Source organism: Ceratina calcarata, unplaced genomic scaffold (assembly GCF_001652005.2).
Source record: "Ceratina calcarata isolate Rehan_Ccalc_2016 unplaced genomic scaffold, ASM165200v1 scaffold88.2, whole genome shotgun sequence".
NCBI classification, from domain to species: Eukaryota; Metazoa; Arthropoda; class Insecta; order Hymenoptera; family Apidae; genus Ceratina; species Ceratina calcarata.
The window spans coordinates 195,038-210,210 of record NW_017180156.1 but is presented as its reverse complement, the minus strand read 5'-3'; the positions used below and the strand labels follow the sequence as shown (position 1 = coordinate 210,210).

Sequence of the window (15,173 nt, the reverse complement as noted above, 5' to 3'; positions counted from 1 at the left end):
GACTCCTCGATCGTCGATTCGCCATTGCGTAATGTTCCGAGACATCCGAGAGAGCAATGATTACGTTTGCACGGTACTCGCGATCGTTGTTGAAAGACAAGTAGAATCGAAATCTTTGTTACGATCAAACTCGATCGAACGGAATCTCCTGTCGCGTAGAAACGAAATTGAAAATTACAGGAATCCGAATGTGAGCTAATTTCGGGCGTGGAACGGTAGAACGTGGAACGCGACTTTCACGGCGTCGGCGGCGGCGCGTATCTGTAGATCTCGCTGGCCGTAATTAACCCATCAGCCGTCAGGCGTTAATGAAAGTGCGCGGAGACATCGGCGTGTCTCCCGTCTCCGGTGGACAGGTGGGACACGCGCGTATACGCGGAAGAAGGACCGGTCGCGAAAAATGAAAGAGAAGAAACGCGAGCGTGAGTATAAGTAACGCGGTTCGGTAGGGGAACCGGGATGGAAGAAGAGGCTTCGCCTCCGAGGAAGAAGGTGGGCTCCGAGATATAATACTCGGCTACCTCTACCAGTCGCGATAAGTGTCAACTGCAGCGTGCCAGATAAAAAGACCGTAGGAAAAATAAAATTTATCCGCGGTGATCCATCATGAGGCTACGGACACCGGACGCGCAGACTCCTCGTCGATTGGCTGACTCCACCCAGAAACGATCACGTGGGTGATATCAGGGACACGCCTCGTTTCGAGAAGGCAGCACCCTTTGCCCTCCGTAGCACCAAAGGGAGAGAAATAGAGAGAGAGAAAGAGAGAAAGGGAACGGAGTTGTAGGGTGCAAGAGAAAGGCGAAGACCTGGACGATGGAGACCCCTGCGGCTGCTCACCTGCGTGCAAGCCTTCGACCGTCCACCGTCCACCGCCTTCCATCGGACCAGTCCACACCTAGCCAGTCAACTTCGGGGACCCTGATCGACCGGATCGACGGCTACGCGCCTCCGCTATTTGCGCACGGAACGCTTGACTCGCGCGAGCAACCCGCGTCTACTCGCGTGACGGGAACCTGCCTCGGGTATCTTTCGCGCGTTTTTACCCCGACTCGCACAGCAATCGAATACCCGGATAATCCGTCAGTCGGTTGAATCGTGTTCGATGGTGCAGTGCCGATAGAGAATAAGTGAGTCGTCGACTCGTGAGAATTTGTGTTACGATCTTCGCGGGACTCTTCTTCCAGGAATCGTCGGATGGAGCACCGATAGCGATTCGATACGATGTAAACTGCATGATTCAATTGTTCCTGTCCCTTGGTTTCCTTTCGCGAAAAGCGGTCTCGCCGCGGGAAGAAAACGGCTGACGGTCAGCCAGCAGCAGGTGGCCGGTTGATGCATTCGCCTCGCCGCCGCCGCCACCGCCGCCGCGACGAGAATGATGATGATGGACATGGGCATGTACGGAACTTATGCCAAGTCTGAGTCATATCCGAATTACGCGTGCACGGGTCAAGGGAATCATCACCATCATCATCAACCCGTGTCCGTTGGTGGACACGTGCCCGCCGTTCCGGCTTCTCCGGAGCTCGCTCCGGTCCACTATTTTCCTCAAACGGCGGCGGTGTCGCCGTACTCTTCCTCTTCTACGGAGAGCTTTCTAGCCGCGGAATCGGCCGCGTCCTCCGTTACGCCTCCGCAGGGTTTTTATTCACCGACGGCGAGCGTGATAAACGAGGACAGTTCTACTACCGCGATCATCTCCTCGGAGAACGGATTGAGCTACACAAATCTTGATTACGCGTCCTCTTCGTACGCGGGTCAGCAACAGCAGCAACAGCATGCGAACGGGAGCCACGGATCTATGGATCCTCACCAGAGTTACCACGTCCAGCAAGCGAGCTACAGGGACGATCATCATCCCCATCGGCATCATCAGGCTTCAACTTCGGGAAACGATCTTCGTCAAGGATCGATGGTCCATCATTCGAGAACGGAGCACGAGCAACAGTTGCATCATCAGTCTTCTAGTCATCACCATCACCATCATCGCCACGAGCCGGCAGACTACCAGCTTCCGGTCGCCGGTACCAACTATCTTCATCAGCTACCCGCCACGGATGACTCGATTCACTATCACGCACAGATCCGACAGAACGATTACGCAGGACATTCCACCGGTCATTACAAGGAAGAGAATCCGGACCTGACAACTTATCACGCGTTGCAACAGTCGGTCCATCCTCAACATCCTCATCAACATCATCATCATCACCACCATCATCTTCAACAGCAGCAGCAGCAGCAGCAACAGCAGCAGCATCCTCATGGGCATCACGGACCGTCGCAGCAGCAACAGCAGCAACCTCACGTGCCCACGTACAAGTGGATGCAGGTGAAGAGAAACGTTCCCAAGCCCGTCGGTACGTACATACGCGTGTTCCATTTTAATTATTTATTCCCTATTCAAGATATCGTTCGGTAGATGGGTACTTCGTAAAGACGATTAGAATTACTTTAGCTTCGGTCGATGAACATTTTTGAGTAGGAAGTTTGCGTCTGTCCGCTCTTTCGATCCTTATCTACTTGAGAATCGGTGGACGACCGGGAATCCTTCCGAAAATGCTACCTTCTATTCTTAGACAACTTCGTTCATGTCGTTAGCGAGTAGTAACGTAGACTGATTCTTCTTAAAAAATTTCATCCAATAGGCACAACATAATTTGTGAAGCTCCGGGATGGTTTCATCGATTTCACATAGAAACCATTGTAGATTCAATTAGAGTACAATCTAGGATGTTTGCGTCAAAATAGGACGATCGAGGGAAACTCGAATTTTTCGTTTCATGAGTTTCTCCGCCATTTTTGTCCACGCTTAGTCAGCGCGTTCTCAATTCGTAAAGCGACAGTTTATTTAAATGTCGCGACACGACCCAATTGTCGCTCGTTGACAACTCTTTACATAAGTTTCACGCATACCGAATGGCCGTCGCCGATCCCCTCTGGACGATCGCCTGGGTGGCGAATTCGATTAAGATTGACGGACAACCGAAGTGTGACGTAGTTCGTTGGCCGACGACCTACCGCCTTCGAGACGCAAACTATCAACCTAACGAGATTAATAAAACGCGACGCGTAATTCCGGTTCGACGGACGTCATTGATCTTGCCCGTGCTTCGGAACCGATAGCGATTAATCCCATTGCGACGCGAGCTATCGCGGTAACGGACGTTTATCCGTTCCCGAATAATCGCCAATTTTATCCGGTCCGAAAATATTTTAATCCCGGCAACGAGTAAACCGGGTAAACCGAAGTTCAAACAATGTTTCTGCGCGAAGAGAAAACAACCGAGTACAAGGGATATCGCTGTCTGCCAGGTAGAAATCAAGATTGGATAGAACCGGCCTGATAACGAGTCTCTCCCGAGATAGACAAAAATTTATCGGTATTTATATCGTCCCCGACTGAGTTAAACGGTCACGTATTTACGCCTATGCGACACTCGTAAACGTGGATGATAAGATTGTGCACACGAAAGCACCGCGCTGTAACGGAAGATACCCCGGGAGCTTTTACGACAATATCGTCCACCGGCGACCATAAATCAACCGCTCGCGAACACTATCTTTCTCGCCTATACAAATTAATGCTCGACTGTTCCAACGAATTGGCCCCGTGGACAACCTTAAGATACCTGTCGACGATTTACTTAGAAGTTTCATCGAGACTTTCATACAGAACTTTTTACTCCGACCGGAAAAACATCATACGTCGTAATAAGCGAAGCAAGCGATCGAAGATCAGAGAATAATTTCTAATGACCGAAGTACAGTTGCCAGTTTTATGTAACTTGATCTTTGATGATCGTATGATCTTGAAATTTTGTTGTTGTACAACGAGCTACTTAGAATTATCGGTTGCCTGAGGTTCTTGACAAATTACAATAAAAAATTAAATTATCACTCTTGTTGCGTACTCTGTTACTGATCCAGACTCGAATCCTCTGATTTATGTATTTACAAATATAAAGAATGGGTACGAATAGAAAAAGATACGCGACGACGATTTATCGCGCGTTGTCGAACAGTTGGACTCGATAGGTGGACAAGAAAAAATATTGGGAAGCCCCGATAAGATTCGCCGTTAAGAACGAAATTCTTGCACTCCGATGATTATCACGAGACGCGCGCCACGTCGACGCGATAACCGGTATCGCGTTTAATTAGAAAACGATGATACAGGTGTACCCGCTTTCTATCTGTTTTTCGTAGAGTGTGAGAGTCGTTTCACGTAATTCATCGAAATTACTTTACGGTTATAATATTGAACGAAGTAGAAACGAAGGAATCGGTAGCGATGGCGATAGTAAAAATTGCGTAATCGACTGCCCTTATGAGAGGCCAAAAGAGAACGCGAGTGACAAACTATTTTTTTACGGACAAGATCGGGTCACGCTCATACGCGTTGCTAAACGCCCACCGATTTGCATAAGTGCACCTAATCGCAATCCTGACAACGATGATCGATAAAAAAATGCGGAGGCGATTTTTAGTTTACGATCGAACAAAAAAAAAGAGAATGGTAGAATCCCCATTGGAGAACGTTGGAGAACCGAGTAAAAAATGAATAAACAAGTCGATTCCCGTTATGCAAAATCGAATTACGATTAATTAAAGTCGATTTCTCCGCCCAGTTGGAGTAATCGCGATGAACGTGCGAAGGCTTTTTCCACGAAGAACGTTAAACGCCGGTTTCCGTATTACATAAACTGTAATATAGACCAAGGAATTCCAAGTTTAATTAATTAAACTGACAGCAAACACAGCGTGTCGGCTCTATATTTGTTTAACATTAATTAATCGGCATTTAAGGAAAAACTTATCTAGATATAACCACTTAAAACGAGAATATCTTGTAAACGTGTATTTTAATGGGACGCGGCATCGTGTTGCGTCGTCAGTGCGACGAAAGAAATTCGTTTGCGGTCCGCTTCGAGAAAAAGAAAAGATCATCCCCGATGAAGATGTCCCGGAAGCGGGTAGCGGTTCGAAAATTGAAACCGGGGTGTCGTGAAGAACGATACGCGCGAGATCTCGACGAGGGTTTTCCACCCTCTGGTAATTTGCTTAACAGCGAACGGGGTCGGGTTCTCAAGAGCGGCTTAAGCCTAGTCCCGTTGAACGGGAGCTTGTCGGGATTACCAGCGTTTCGCTTAATAGCTCATTATAATCGAATTAATAACGCCGTCCGAGAAGTCGCTCGGGGTTGATGCTTATTACACCGGGACACGCAAACGCGAAACGGTACCCATACCTTTCGCTCTCTCTTCGTGTTCAAGTTACCGATTGTCGAAGTTCTCAATAATTTCATCAGCTGATTTCAAATCTGATAATTCTGACGTTATCGATACGACCGCGACGGGACTTTTTGACGTTTCGATCGACTCGATTAAATCGCGATATCTTCTTTTCAACCCTACAAAAATATCTCTATGAAAAAATGTTTCCATCCCTTCCCTAGTTTTAAACGCAACAGCGAATCCGATCGATCCGAGTATCGTTTGCAACAATTTCTTTGTTAATTTCAATATTTTTATTTGGGAAATATTTAGTTGCTCACGAGAGAATCTCGACGACGATCGAAATACGTAACGAGATGGGCGGAGCAGCGCGCAGAGGGAGTTTCGAGAGATTTTGGTTGGCGAAGTTTTTTGGTTGGTCGAGAAAGCACAATAGCTACGGTTTTTCCCTTGCTGCCTTCATAACGCGTTCCAGGAGGTCCACGAGATCGTCTCTGTGGGGACATTCGGTAAGGGCCACCCTTATTGGGGAAGAGCAAGGGCAAGGGAAGAATAAAGGAGAAAAGAGAGACGAATGTCACGAGCCTGTCAGCCATTCCGATTTATCATATACCACTCGAGTTTTTCTCTCTCGCAATCGATAGCTAGACGAATCGGGCGGCACGCCAACGAGCAACCCTTTGTACGAGACAATCCAGATTCTATGAATTTCCTGAAAATCGCCACGATACATCCATCTTTTCACGGACGACGTTTCATGCATATTTCGAAACCGAGAAGAAACGCCTTCGAGAGTAGCCGGGCTAAGTTGTAAAGGTAGCGATTGATAAAGTCGTCGGTTCGATACGTGACACAAAGCCGTAAAGCAACGGTACAAGAAAGCTTGGTTCGTATAGGTAAGTATACTTAAATACGCGGTGGAACGTAAAACAGCGATTAGCGGGAAATCGAGACCCCCGTTCCATTCGTAAATAACAAGAAATATGTGTGCCGTAAAACTGCGACGAAACGACAACAAAGGCGACGATCGCAGCAATTAATTTCGCGTTCCAACTTACAATTAGCGCAGACTACGTCGCTTATCGGGGTTAAGATACGGGTTGAACTTGACTAGCATTGCTATCGTTGCCTATTAAAATAAATGGAAAAATTAGAATCAATCCGTCGATGGACGAACGTCTCTTAATTGGAAGCAACGAAAGAAACAATAGGAATAGAGATACTAGAAACTAGAGAATCCCGAAGAACGCGAAAGAACGGGAATAGAAGTAGCATAAATCAGTCATGAGGATGTTTACGACGAGAAATCGCTTAACAGGATGAATCGAGACGAAGAATAAAAATTGGTAGATGATAAGAAGTGAACTAACACACGTACGATTGACGAGTTACTATAGTAAAAAGACTGGATTATCGAGAGCCTAACCGTGTTGGGACCTAGTCCGTGGATGAACCTACGATTAGAACGAACGGGAAGAGATTGAGAAAAACGGAAAATGCGAGTCAGAACATGAGTGGATGGCAAAATAGAAAGAATCGAAGCGCGCGTACAGAACTCGGTGTACGTACCTACGGTAAAAGGAAAATTAGCGCGACAGGGAATGAGAATGATAACAGGAAGAGGCGTGTTACCGTAAGCGAAAGTCCACTGAAAAACGAAGAAAGCGGAACAAAATGTTTCGAGAGGACAAGAGATTTAGAAATGATACGAAATATGAAAATCCTCGAATCCGCGTTTGGATTCGTCAGAATTCTTAAAAAGAAAACTCATCCTCATTTCTTATCTTATAATTGTCACGCGTTATGCATTACTAATGGCTCTTTCTTCTCATATATAAATAAATAATACTGCGAGGCTTCGCAATTTTCCGTAAATCGAAACTTCCTTCATTCAAGCACTCGCGTCTCCGTAATAATCCGGGTATGGGGATCGCGCGCTACTATACTCGTTAGTTCGCGGGGTTAGAAAACGGTCTTTCGCGTCGAGGAATCGAGAAGCGAGAGGTAGATTCGCGAGTAGTAGTAGTACTAGCGTACACGGGTAGAGGTATAGTCGGTTCGCAGAAATCAGCGAGCGAACCAAGGCAAGCAAAGCAAAAGCAAAAGCAAAAGCGAAGAGGGAAGCGAGCAGAGCGAAGCGAAAGAAAGCGAGTCGTGCCGGACTTGAAGTCGGAGTCAGAGTCGAAGCAAGCTGGCCAGTGCCAGCAGGGCAGGGGAGCGCGTTACGGCGCGTTGTAGGGCCGTCGGCGAACGCGTGAGTGAGTGGCCGATATCTCGCGAGGGGATCAGAGGATCGTTCGCGTGTTTCCACCCGGGGCTGCCACCCGCCCGAACCCGACACAACCCCGGATCCCGCAACAACCGACCCTGCTATGCCGCGCGCCGACTCGGCTGCCCGGCTGTGCCTAAGTAACCGACTCTCTTTCTCTGTTTCTCTTTCTCACCCTCTTTCCACGACTCGGCAACGCGCTGACAATCAACAACCACCCTGTTGTCCACGTGTCTCGCGCAACGGTGATTTTCATTTCCGCGGGACTTCACCAACGATCTATTATCAACTACCTACGAATTTCGTTTTGTTGCGAAATCTGAGTACCGTTAAGGGCAAGATCGGAATAGGACACGTAGAAATGATCGAATCCGCGTCGATGATACCTGTCTTAACGACAAGCGACATCGTAAATCGATTCGACCGAAGCGGGAAAGACTAGGCTCGAAGCGAGGCCGATAAAAATGTTAGTCTTAATACGCCAAATCGACTGACCTCGGGGCCATAAATAAAGCTGACCGCACGCAACCTCGTTCGGCCACGCTGATCATGTCGAGAAATTCAGATTTTGGCCTTTACCGAGAACCAAACTCGCTTAAACGTCCGTAGCTCGAGAAGAACAGATAGACGAAAGGGAACAATCGAGACGCAGTCATGTTCCATTAATCGTAACAACCGTTTACAAGTTGTCGCGGTACAAAAGCTCATCGTACGATAAAGGCTGTTCTTTTTCGATATAATTGATCTTATGGTAGATTATTCTTTCTCGAGATTAAACCATCAATCGGCCGTTACCGATATCGTCGCGCAACGAATGGAAAAATAATTTACCTGCCCGACGATTATTTCAAGGTGAAAGAAAGCGAAAGGATTGTTCTATGTATATTTAAATGGACAGATCGGCGATCCCTAACGAACGCGAAGTTCTTTGAACGTTCGTCGCAATCTCGTTTACTCAACGACGACGTGACTCGCGACATCGACTATCGCGACGTTGAAATCAAAATGGCAATCGCCATACATCGTAGACGACTAACAATAAGAGTCGAACATGGAAAAATTGTGTCAGTAAAATCGTTTAATCGCTTTTTATACGCGTCGACGTCGATCGAACGATGCCTACTCCGATACGTAGATCGAATCAAACGATAGGAATTATTTATTCTTAAGTTCCCTCTCGGACTGTTTTCTTATGTCTATAGTCGCGACTGATCGCGCTATTAAATATCCAACTATGTAGAAACGATCGACAGAACCGAAACTGCGAAGAGAAAAAGGTCTGTGCCTAGAACGTTATCTTCCATTTAAAACGGCGGCACGAGTTTTGTTATCGCTCCATCGTACAATCGTGAGAAAATGTTTGCACGGTCAAGTGCGTGACGGTAACACGCGTAACTACGCATACCTTCTGTTCATCTCCGAAAGAAAGAAAAACAGTAAAATCGCATTGTCGTTGATACTTATCTAGCAACAATGAATAAGGCTCGTTAAAAGACTCGATAAACCCCTCGTCGTACTGGCCGATCATTTCGCGGAACGTAGTCGATATTATTTATTGGCATATTATTTATTGCGAAGCGGCATAATTCCGCGGATCACTTCCGAAAAAACGAACGAGACCTTTTTATGAGATCCCACACGCACCCGGGCTGCGAGCTTCGATGCAAGATTTTAAGAGTTGTAAATTAGGCGCGTTATTACGGGACATTAAACGACAACGAGATGCTCCGTCTTGGAAACGTGACGATGCGTAGGTATTGTCCCGTTAACGTGAAGGGTTGTTCGAGTTACCGATGGTTCGGCGCATATGTATTTCAATACGAAGTAGTCCAAAAGTTAAAGGCGGATTTAATCGTTGAAAGATACGGATCAAATATTGATCCGAGAACAAAACTCACAGTGGCGTCGTAGCGTGTAATCGGACTTGGAAATCGGATAGATCGCAAATACAGCTGGATCCTTTTTTGGGCTCTAGGGTAGTATCCCGTTTGAACGGCTCGAGATAGTTTCGCGGGCGATAGGTACTTATTCGATACGTAAAACTTCTGGACGATTGCACAACCTCGGGACGACAGACGATCGTATCAAAAATCGCGATGGCGCGGCGACAAGTTACGCGATTTTCAATCCGTAGAGGAACAAGGCCGTTGACAAGGAGGAAAATCCGAGGAGGAAGGAAATTGGTACCCCTATCGAAGTCCATCTTTCCGGTAACGTAATACCACCGTAGCTGCTCGCACGCCATCCCCTCTGGTTCCCTTTTACGTCATCTGCGCCCTGCACCCTGTCCTTCTCCCCTCTTGGCTTTTAGCCTTTGAATAATATTTGAATTGCGTAATGCCCTGTCTAAAAGGGGGGTCTCGCTCCAAGCCGCAAGACCGGACGATCCAGAGCGATCAGGCGGCGTCTTACGATTTTATCTAAGTGACTACCAAATTGCCGATCGCGTTATCTCGTAGAATTTCAATTTAATTAGAGAGAGAACCACGTTGTTAATTTAGTTACGATAATTGTACGAGTTTCAATAATCGTTTTAAGGGCTACGATTCATGTTCGTTCTATTTCAATCGATTAGGTAATTTAATTATGTGAACCTGTTCATGGAACCGCGCGAGATTACACGTACTTACATCGAGTACGAGGTCGAACGAGTCCCGGCAAACGCGTATTACGGTTGCAATCATTTTCTCGTGAATTCATAAACTGTAATTGCCCTATTAATAAGCGCATCCTCGGAAAACCGGATCGGGAGAAGGAACTCGAGACATTCTAGACCGGATGGCGAGCCTTAACGTTTTCGCAAGACTTGATCTCGATTTATGTCTCCTCTCCCGTTTTACTTTCGACTTGGTTCTTCGCTCGACCGTCGAAGCGAGAAGAGATAACTCGCGAAGCACGTTGAGACGGATCCGTGCTCGCGTACCACACGACGGTGGTGAAAAAATACAGAAAATACTTGTATATTGCTCTCTCGACTGTCATAAACGTAGAATGGGTGTGCAAAAAGATAATAAACCGTCGAGTTCGTACGATTCCTCGGCCACTTCGGGCGTCGTTTTCAATTACAGTTCTCGAGACTGGACTTCGGTAGCCGCGATCAAAATTGCCAACTCGCGAATACATAGTCGAGACGTCGCCGCGTCCGAGGCTTAAATAACTAGAATTACCGTTCCATCGACGATGCGAGAGATCGTTCGCGTGTAAGTACTTACACATACGATGTAATAGGTACGAACGCACGCACACACGTTCGACCGGCTTTTCCCGCGCTACTCCATTCGCTTTTTATCCGTCGGCATTATCCCTCCTTACCTTTTCTAATTTCCTCACTCCGTCGGCCGCCTCGTTTTCACTCGCAGGCGCCACGTAAAATAATAATATTGAGCCAGGTGAGATTTAATCGGGGAACCTTTGAACGAAGCCTGACTGGCGTGCATGCCCCGAAACCGCAGCCACGCGCTTACCTGTGCGTTTCACGCGTACACGTGTATTAGTTTCGGATCCGCGTTCGCGTGTAAAGTTTGTCGAGCTTAAGCGCACTCGTTCGAGTGTCGACTAGTACATATACGAATCTGCACGCGCCTAACGATTCTTCATTCGTGTCATTTTCACCTAGAACCGTCTGTTTCGACCAAGCGGTTTGCTTCGAGAAAATACGCGTTGAATTTTGCCCGAGAAGCGAACACTTATTGAAAGACGGTTTAGTATACTATTTGCCGAGCCTAATGACTCACCAGTGATCGTTGCGCCTATCGAAATCTTAAAAGCCCTTTTTATCGCGTTAACCGAATCGGAACGCTCGTTGCCGCGGCGGTACACGCAACAATTACGCCGAGTTTCTTTGCAAATGTAAATTCGCGTATTTCCACAATGAATAATCATCTTTGACGAAAGCGTACCTCTTCATCGAAAAAAGTCGATTGTATCATATCCGCGCGGGCAATCGTTATTGGCCGCTACTCACGAAAGCAACGCAGATTTCCATCGCTAAACGCCACTAGTAATTTTAATCGTCGTTTTTAACACTCGTTCGTGAAGGAAATTCTAATTAACAACAGTTGCGCTTAATCGAAAGTGATTCGCTCGTTCCGACCGACCGATCGTTTACCTTAAACTGTACGTTTATATTATCGCCCATTGCTTCTTCAGAATTCGCTCTCCCGAAAAACGAAACCTGATGCGACGAAGCCCAATCGCGCGTACAAGTGGACAACTGTGTAGGTACCTACGTATTTCATACGTCGACCGAACGTTGACGTGTAAAACAAGATTCCGCGATTCTAGTTTGCAAATTAACGCGTATTTCTGCGGCGAGATTTATTTGTACCTTTACGAGCGGCTTGATACGGCCTTTTCTTTTATTTCTACTATAGAGAATGTTCACAGCGTATCACTAGCTACTTTACGTATGTTGCGACGATGACCGTGTACACGTATACAAAGCCAGGTAGTTAGCCGCGCATCGTCCTACCGTCGAGGTGCTAAATTGATGAATGAGTCGCGAAAACGGAAAGCATTTTCATCGTACCCGCGAGCTAATAAAACTTGTCCAACTCGATTATTCGAGCAGAAGACGCGCGAGCTTAATGGCCACGGGCCAACTTCCGAGCACCGTCGTTTAAGTTCTAAATGACGGATGTTTTTTGGCACGAGAAGAAATCGAGCATTGATCTTGGTTTCGTGCCGATTGCACGGGCATTAAAGTACAGAAAAAGAAAGACGGCTAGAGTAAGGCGAAGCGACGCGACGCGAAAAAGAAAATGTGTCTCTAAGGCGGTGGCCTGACAGTTTTGTCGACCCTCCGCCATTAAGTAAATTGACTTCTACATACCGGTATAGTTAACAACGATCTAATTTCCATAATGCGTAAGCGAGGTCACTTTCTTTCTCTCATCCGGTCTGTCTTTTATCTCAGAGCTAGGTACTTCGAACCCTCGCACTTGCGTTTCAAAAACTATGCGGAATTCAATGAAACTCGATGATACTTTGATCACGGATCTCGATGATAAATGTATATACCAGATCGTAGTTGCGCTTATCGATTCGATACGAGTACGACCACTCGACGAATTCGAAATATTTAACTTTTAACTCGTCATCTTAATTACAAAACTGTATCTACTTCCGCTTGACTAATAGCATTAACCATTGTCGGTTATCATTTTCGGTTGGTATACTTATAGGAACAATCTGCATAACTCTGGTGGGCGTATACATATTTCAAAAGAAACAACAGCTTGAAAGAAATGTATGTATCTTATGTAAGCATTTATACGAATGTTTGATGCTTTTTGTATATTTGTACTTTTGTACTTTCCTCGATGGCCATCGAATGGTTAAAAGCGGAAAGGTCCAAACCAGAAACAGCGGCTCGAGTTTTCCGAGCGACCATTCCGGTCGTGGATAAATAAGGGTTAAATAAAATGACGTAACGACTTACCGTTGACGTTCGGCAACAGCTGATGCAATTTGATCCAGATTTAGGGCTTAACCCTATCTCCGGTCTCCGGTGAGAGGGTGGACAGGTTCGCTCCTTAGGACACTGACCAGCTGTGTCGGACAACAATAAACGGCTGTCGGTCGGTGGACGAAAATTAAGCTTAATTCTTTCGTGGACGCGTCGGACACGTACCACGACGGGCATTGACGTCTGTAATTGAGAACGGGAGAGATAACTCTCGTGTCAAATACGCGCTCCCCTTAAATAGTACAAATATCGGTATACATTTACTAAAATTCGATCGATTTCGTACACGTATCTTCGTTCTACGTAAACTCGCGGAACACGAAGAGCAGATTAGATTTGAACAATTAAAGAATGAAATATTGAAATCTGTTGCAGCAGCAAAGACGAATCCTACGGTGGGAGAATACGGAGGAAGTACGATCGTAGGTGGAAACGGATCCCCGTACGCGACAACGGCGAACGGGCCCGTAAGTTGTCTTACCGGCGGCGGCGGGCCCTTGGTGGGAATCGCAGGCAGTTTCAACAACACCGGCCGTACCAATTTTACGAACAAGCAACTGACGGAGCTCGAGAAAGAATTTCACTTCAACAAGTACCTGACCAGAGCGAGACGGATCGAGATCGCGTCGGCGTTACAGCTGAACGAGACTCAAGTGAAAATTTGGTTCCAGAACAGGAGAATGAAACAGAAGAAGAGGATGAAAGAGGGCCTGATACCGGCGGAAAACGCGAACGTGACATCGCTCGGCGGTGCCAGGAGTTCCAGCAACTCGCCGACTAGTTCCTCGAGCCATGAAACCAGCGGTCTCGCGTTGTCGAGTTTCACCAGCGACAATAGTCGAGAATCACCGCCCTCGTCCATGAAAGATTGACGCGTTGCTTGCTGCAGCAACGAACGCGACTACGGCATCCGACTCGTCGACGATTGGTGAAAATCGAACTGATCGTCGGAAACCCGGGTCCCGTACGAATCGCGTGGCCCCAACTTACAATAATCGATTGATTCCTTTGCTGCAGCGCGAACGATAACGATACGCACTTCGAAGACGTGTACATTTAATCGAGATCATTGTACGATCTCGCAAATTATCAACAATAATCGAATATACGTAGAATAGAAAGGAACGACGCGAGACGGCGCGTGTAGGTATGCCGACTGTACCAACTATTTATTTTTCTTCGATTTGCCAATGCTCTACGGGCAATGAGAACATAGAATCGATCCGCGAAATTGATTCCAGGAATCGCTCCCGAAAGTTTATCAGATACCTCAGTTTGCGTAAACGGCGTAACGATGTACCTATGACGCATTTATCGTATAGGTACGTAGATATAATTATAAGTATCACTGATCGATTGTCAGCCTATTATGTAAAAAATTGCGAAAATACTACTTTCGATGCCTGTTGATCGCATCTAGAGATCGATCCTCTTTTTGGCGAGGACAATTATTGTTTAATGTTATCATTATTTCGCCGTCGCGGCGTCTAGTACATTTTTCATTTTCGAGACAGTTATTGGACGTGTACGAATCGCGTTACGCAAAGTTGTGAGTCTAATAAAGTATTAGTACATACGCGCGTGTGCGTACCGGTGTAAGCATTAAAATTAATCATACGTAACACGCAATGATAGCATGATAACAGTAGTTGTGCTCCCAATCTGAACTTTCTGTATGTATATGTACATAAAATTTAATGCAAATCTTGTCCTCCGAGTAACGCGCGTCATTGTAAGTATGTATACCGATATGTTACCAAAGTATTAAAAAGAATATAACGAAATGAATAGGATTGCTGCGTAGGTGTCATGGGACTGACGATACAAACGTAGATGCAGAGGAAAATGAGCTCGTGTAACGAACACAAAAGTGGAGGCAGCAAGATTCGCGTTGATTCTATTTAACTTAATTTGACAACTCGAAAATTAACGAACTAATGTAATCGTATAATTAAGTATAGATTATGTCCTGATCTACTCAGAACTTCTGTACCTAAACGAATTCAGATGTAATAAAATGTGATTATTCCGTAGCGTTATACGCATCGAGAATTAGATATTCTACGAAATATAACTTAAGGAACCTTCCGCATCCAACCCCAAAATAAAACGAGTTAATTACCTCGCATTTGAAGGATTAAAATCAGTTTCCCGACACGAAATATCTTGACACTTTCTCCTGACACGATCCCGCCAT

The 15,173-nt window shown here is 46.2% G+C and overlaps 1 protein-coding gene across 2 annotated transcripts; it reads left to right on the top strand.

The window, feature by feature from the left end:
- The first annotated feature begins 824 nt into the window (after positions 1-824).
- LOC108631342 (homeobox protein Hox-B1) lies at positions 825-15,017 on the top strand. 2 transcript variants are annotated; one of them, XM_018035186.2, is made up of 3 exons: positions 825-1,130; positions 1,188-2,363; positions 13,352-15,017. In XM_018035186.2, the coding sequence occupies exons 2-3, from the start codon at positions 1,379-1,381 to the stop codon at positions 13,846-13,848; spliced, it is 1,482 nt and encodes a 493-aa protein (XP_017890675.1). In that variant the 5' UTR covers positions 825-1,130; positions 1,188-1,378; the 3' UTR covers positions 13,849-15,017. The 2 variants fall into 2 exon arrangements, with proteins under 2 accessions (XP_017890675.1, XP_026674588.1); XM_026818787.1 differs by having other exon boundaries at positions 825-2,363; positions 13,355-15,017.
- The last annotated feature ends 156 nt before the right edge of the window (positions 15,018-15,173 follow it).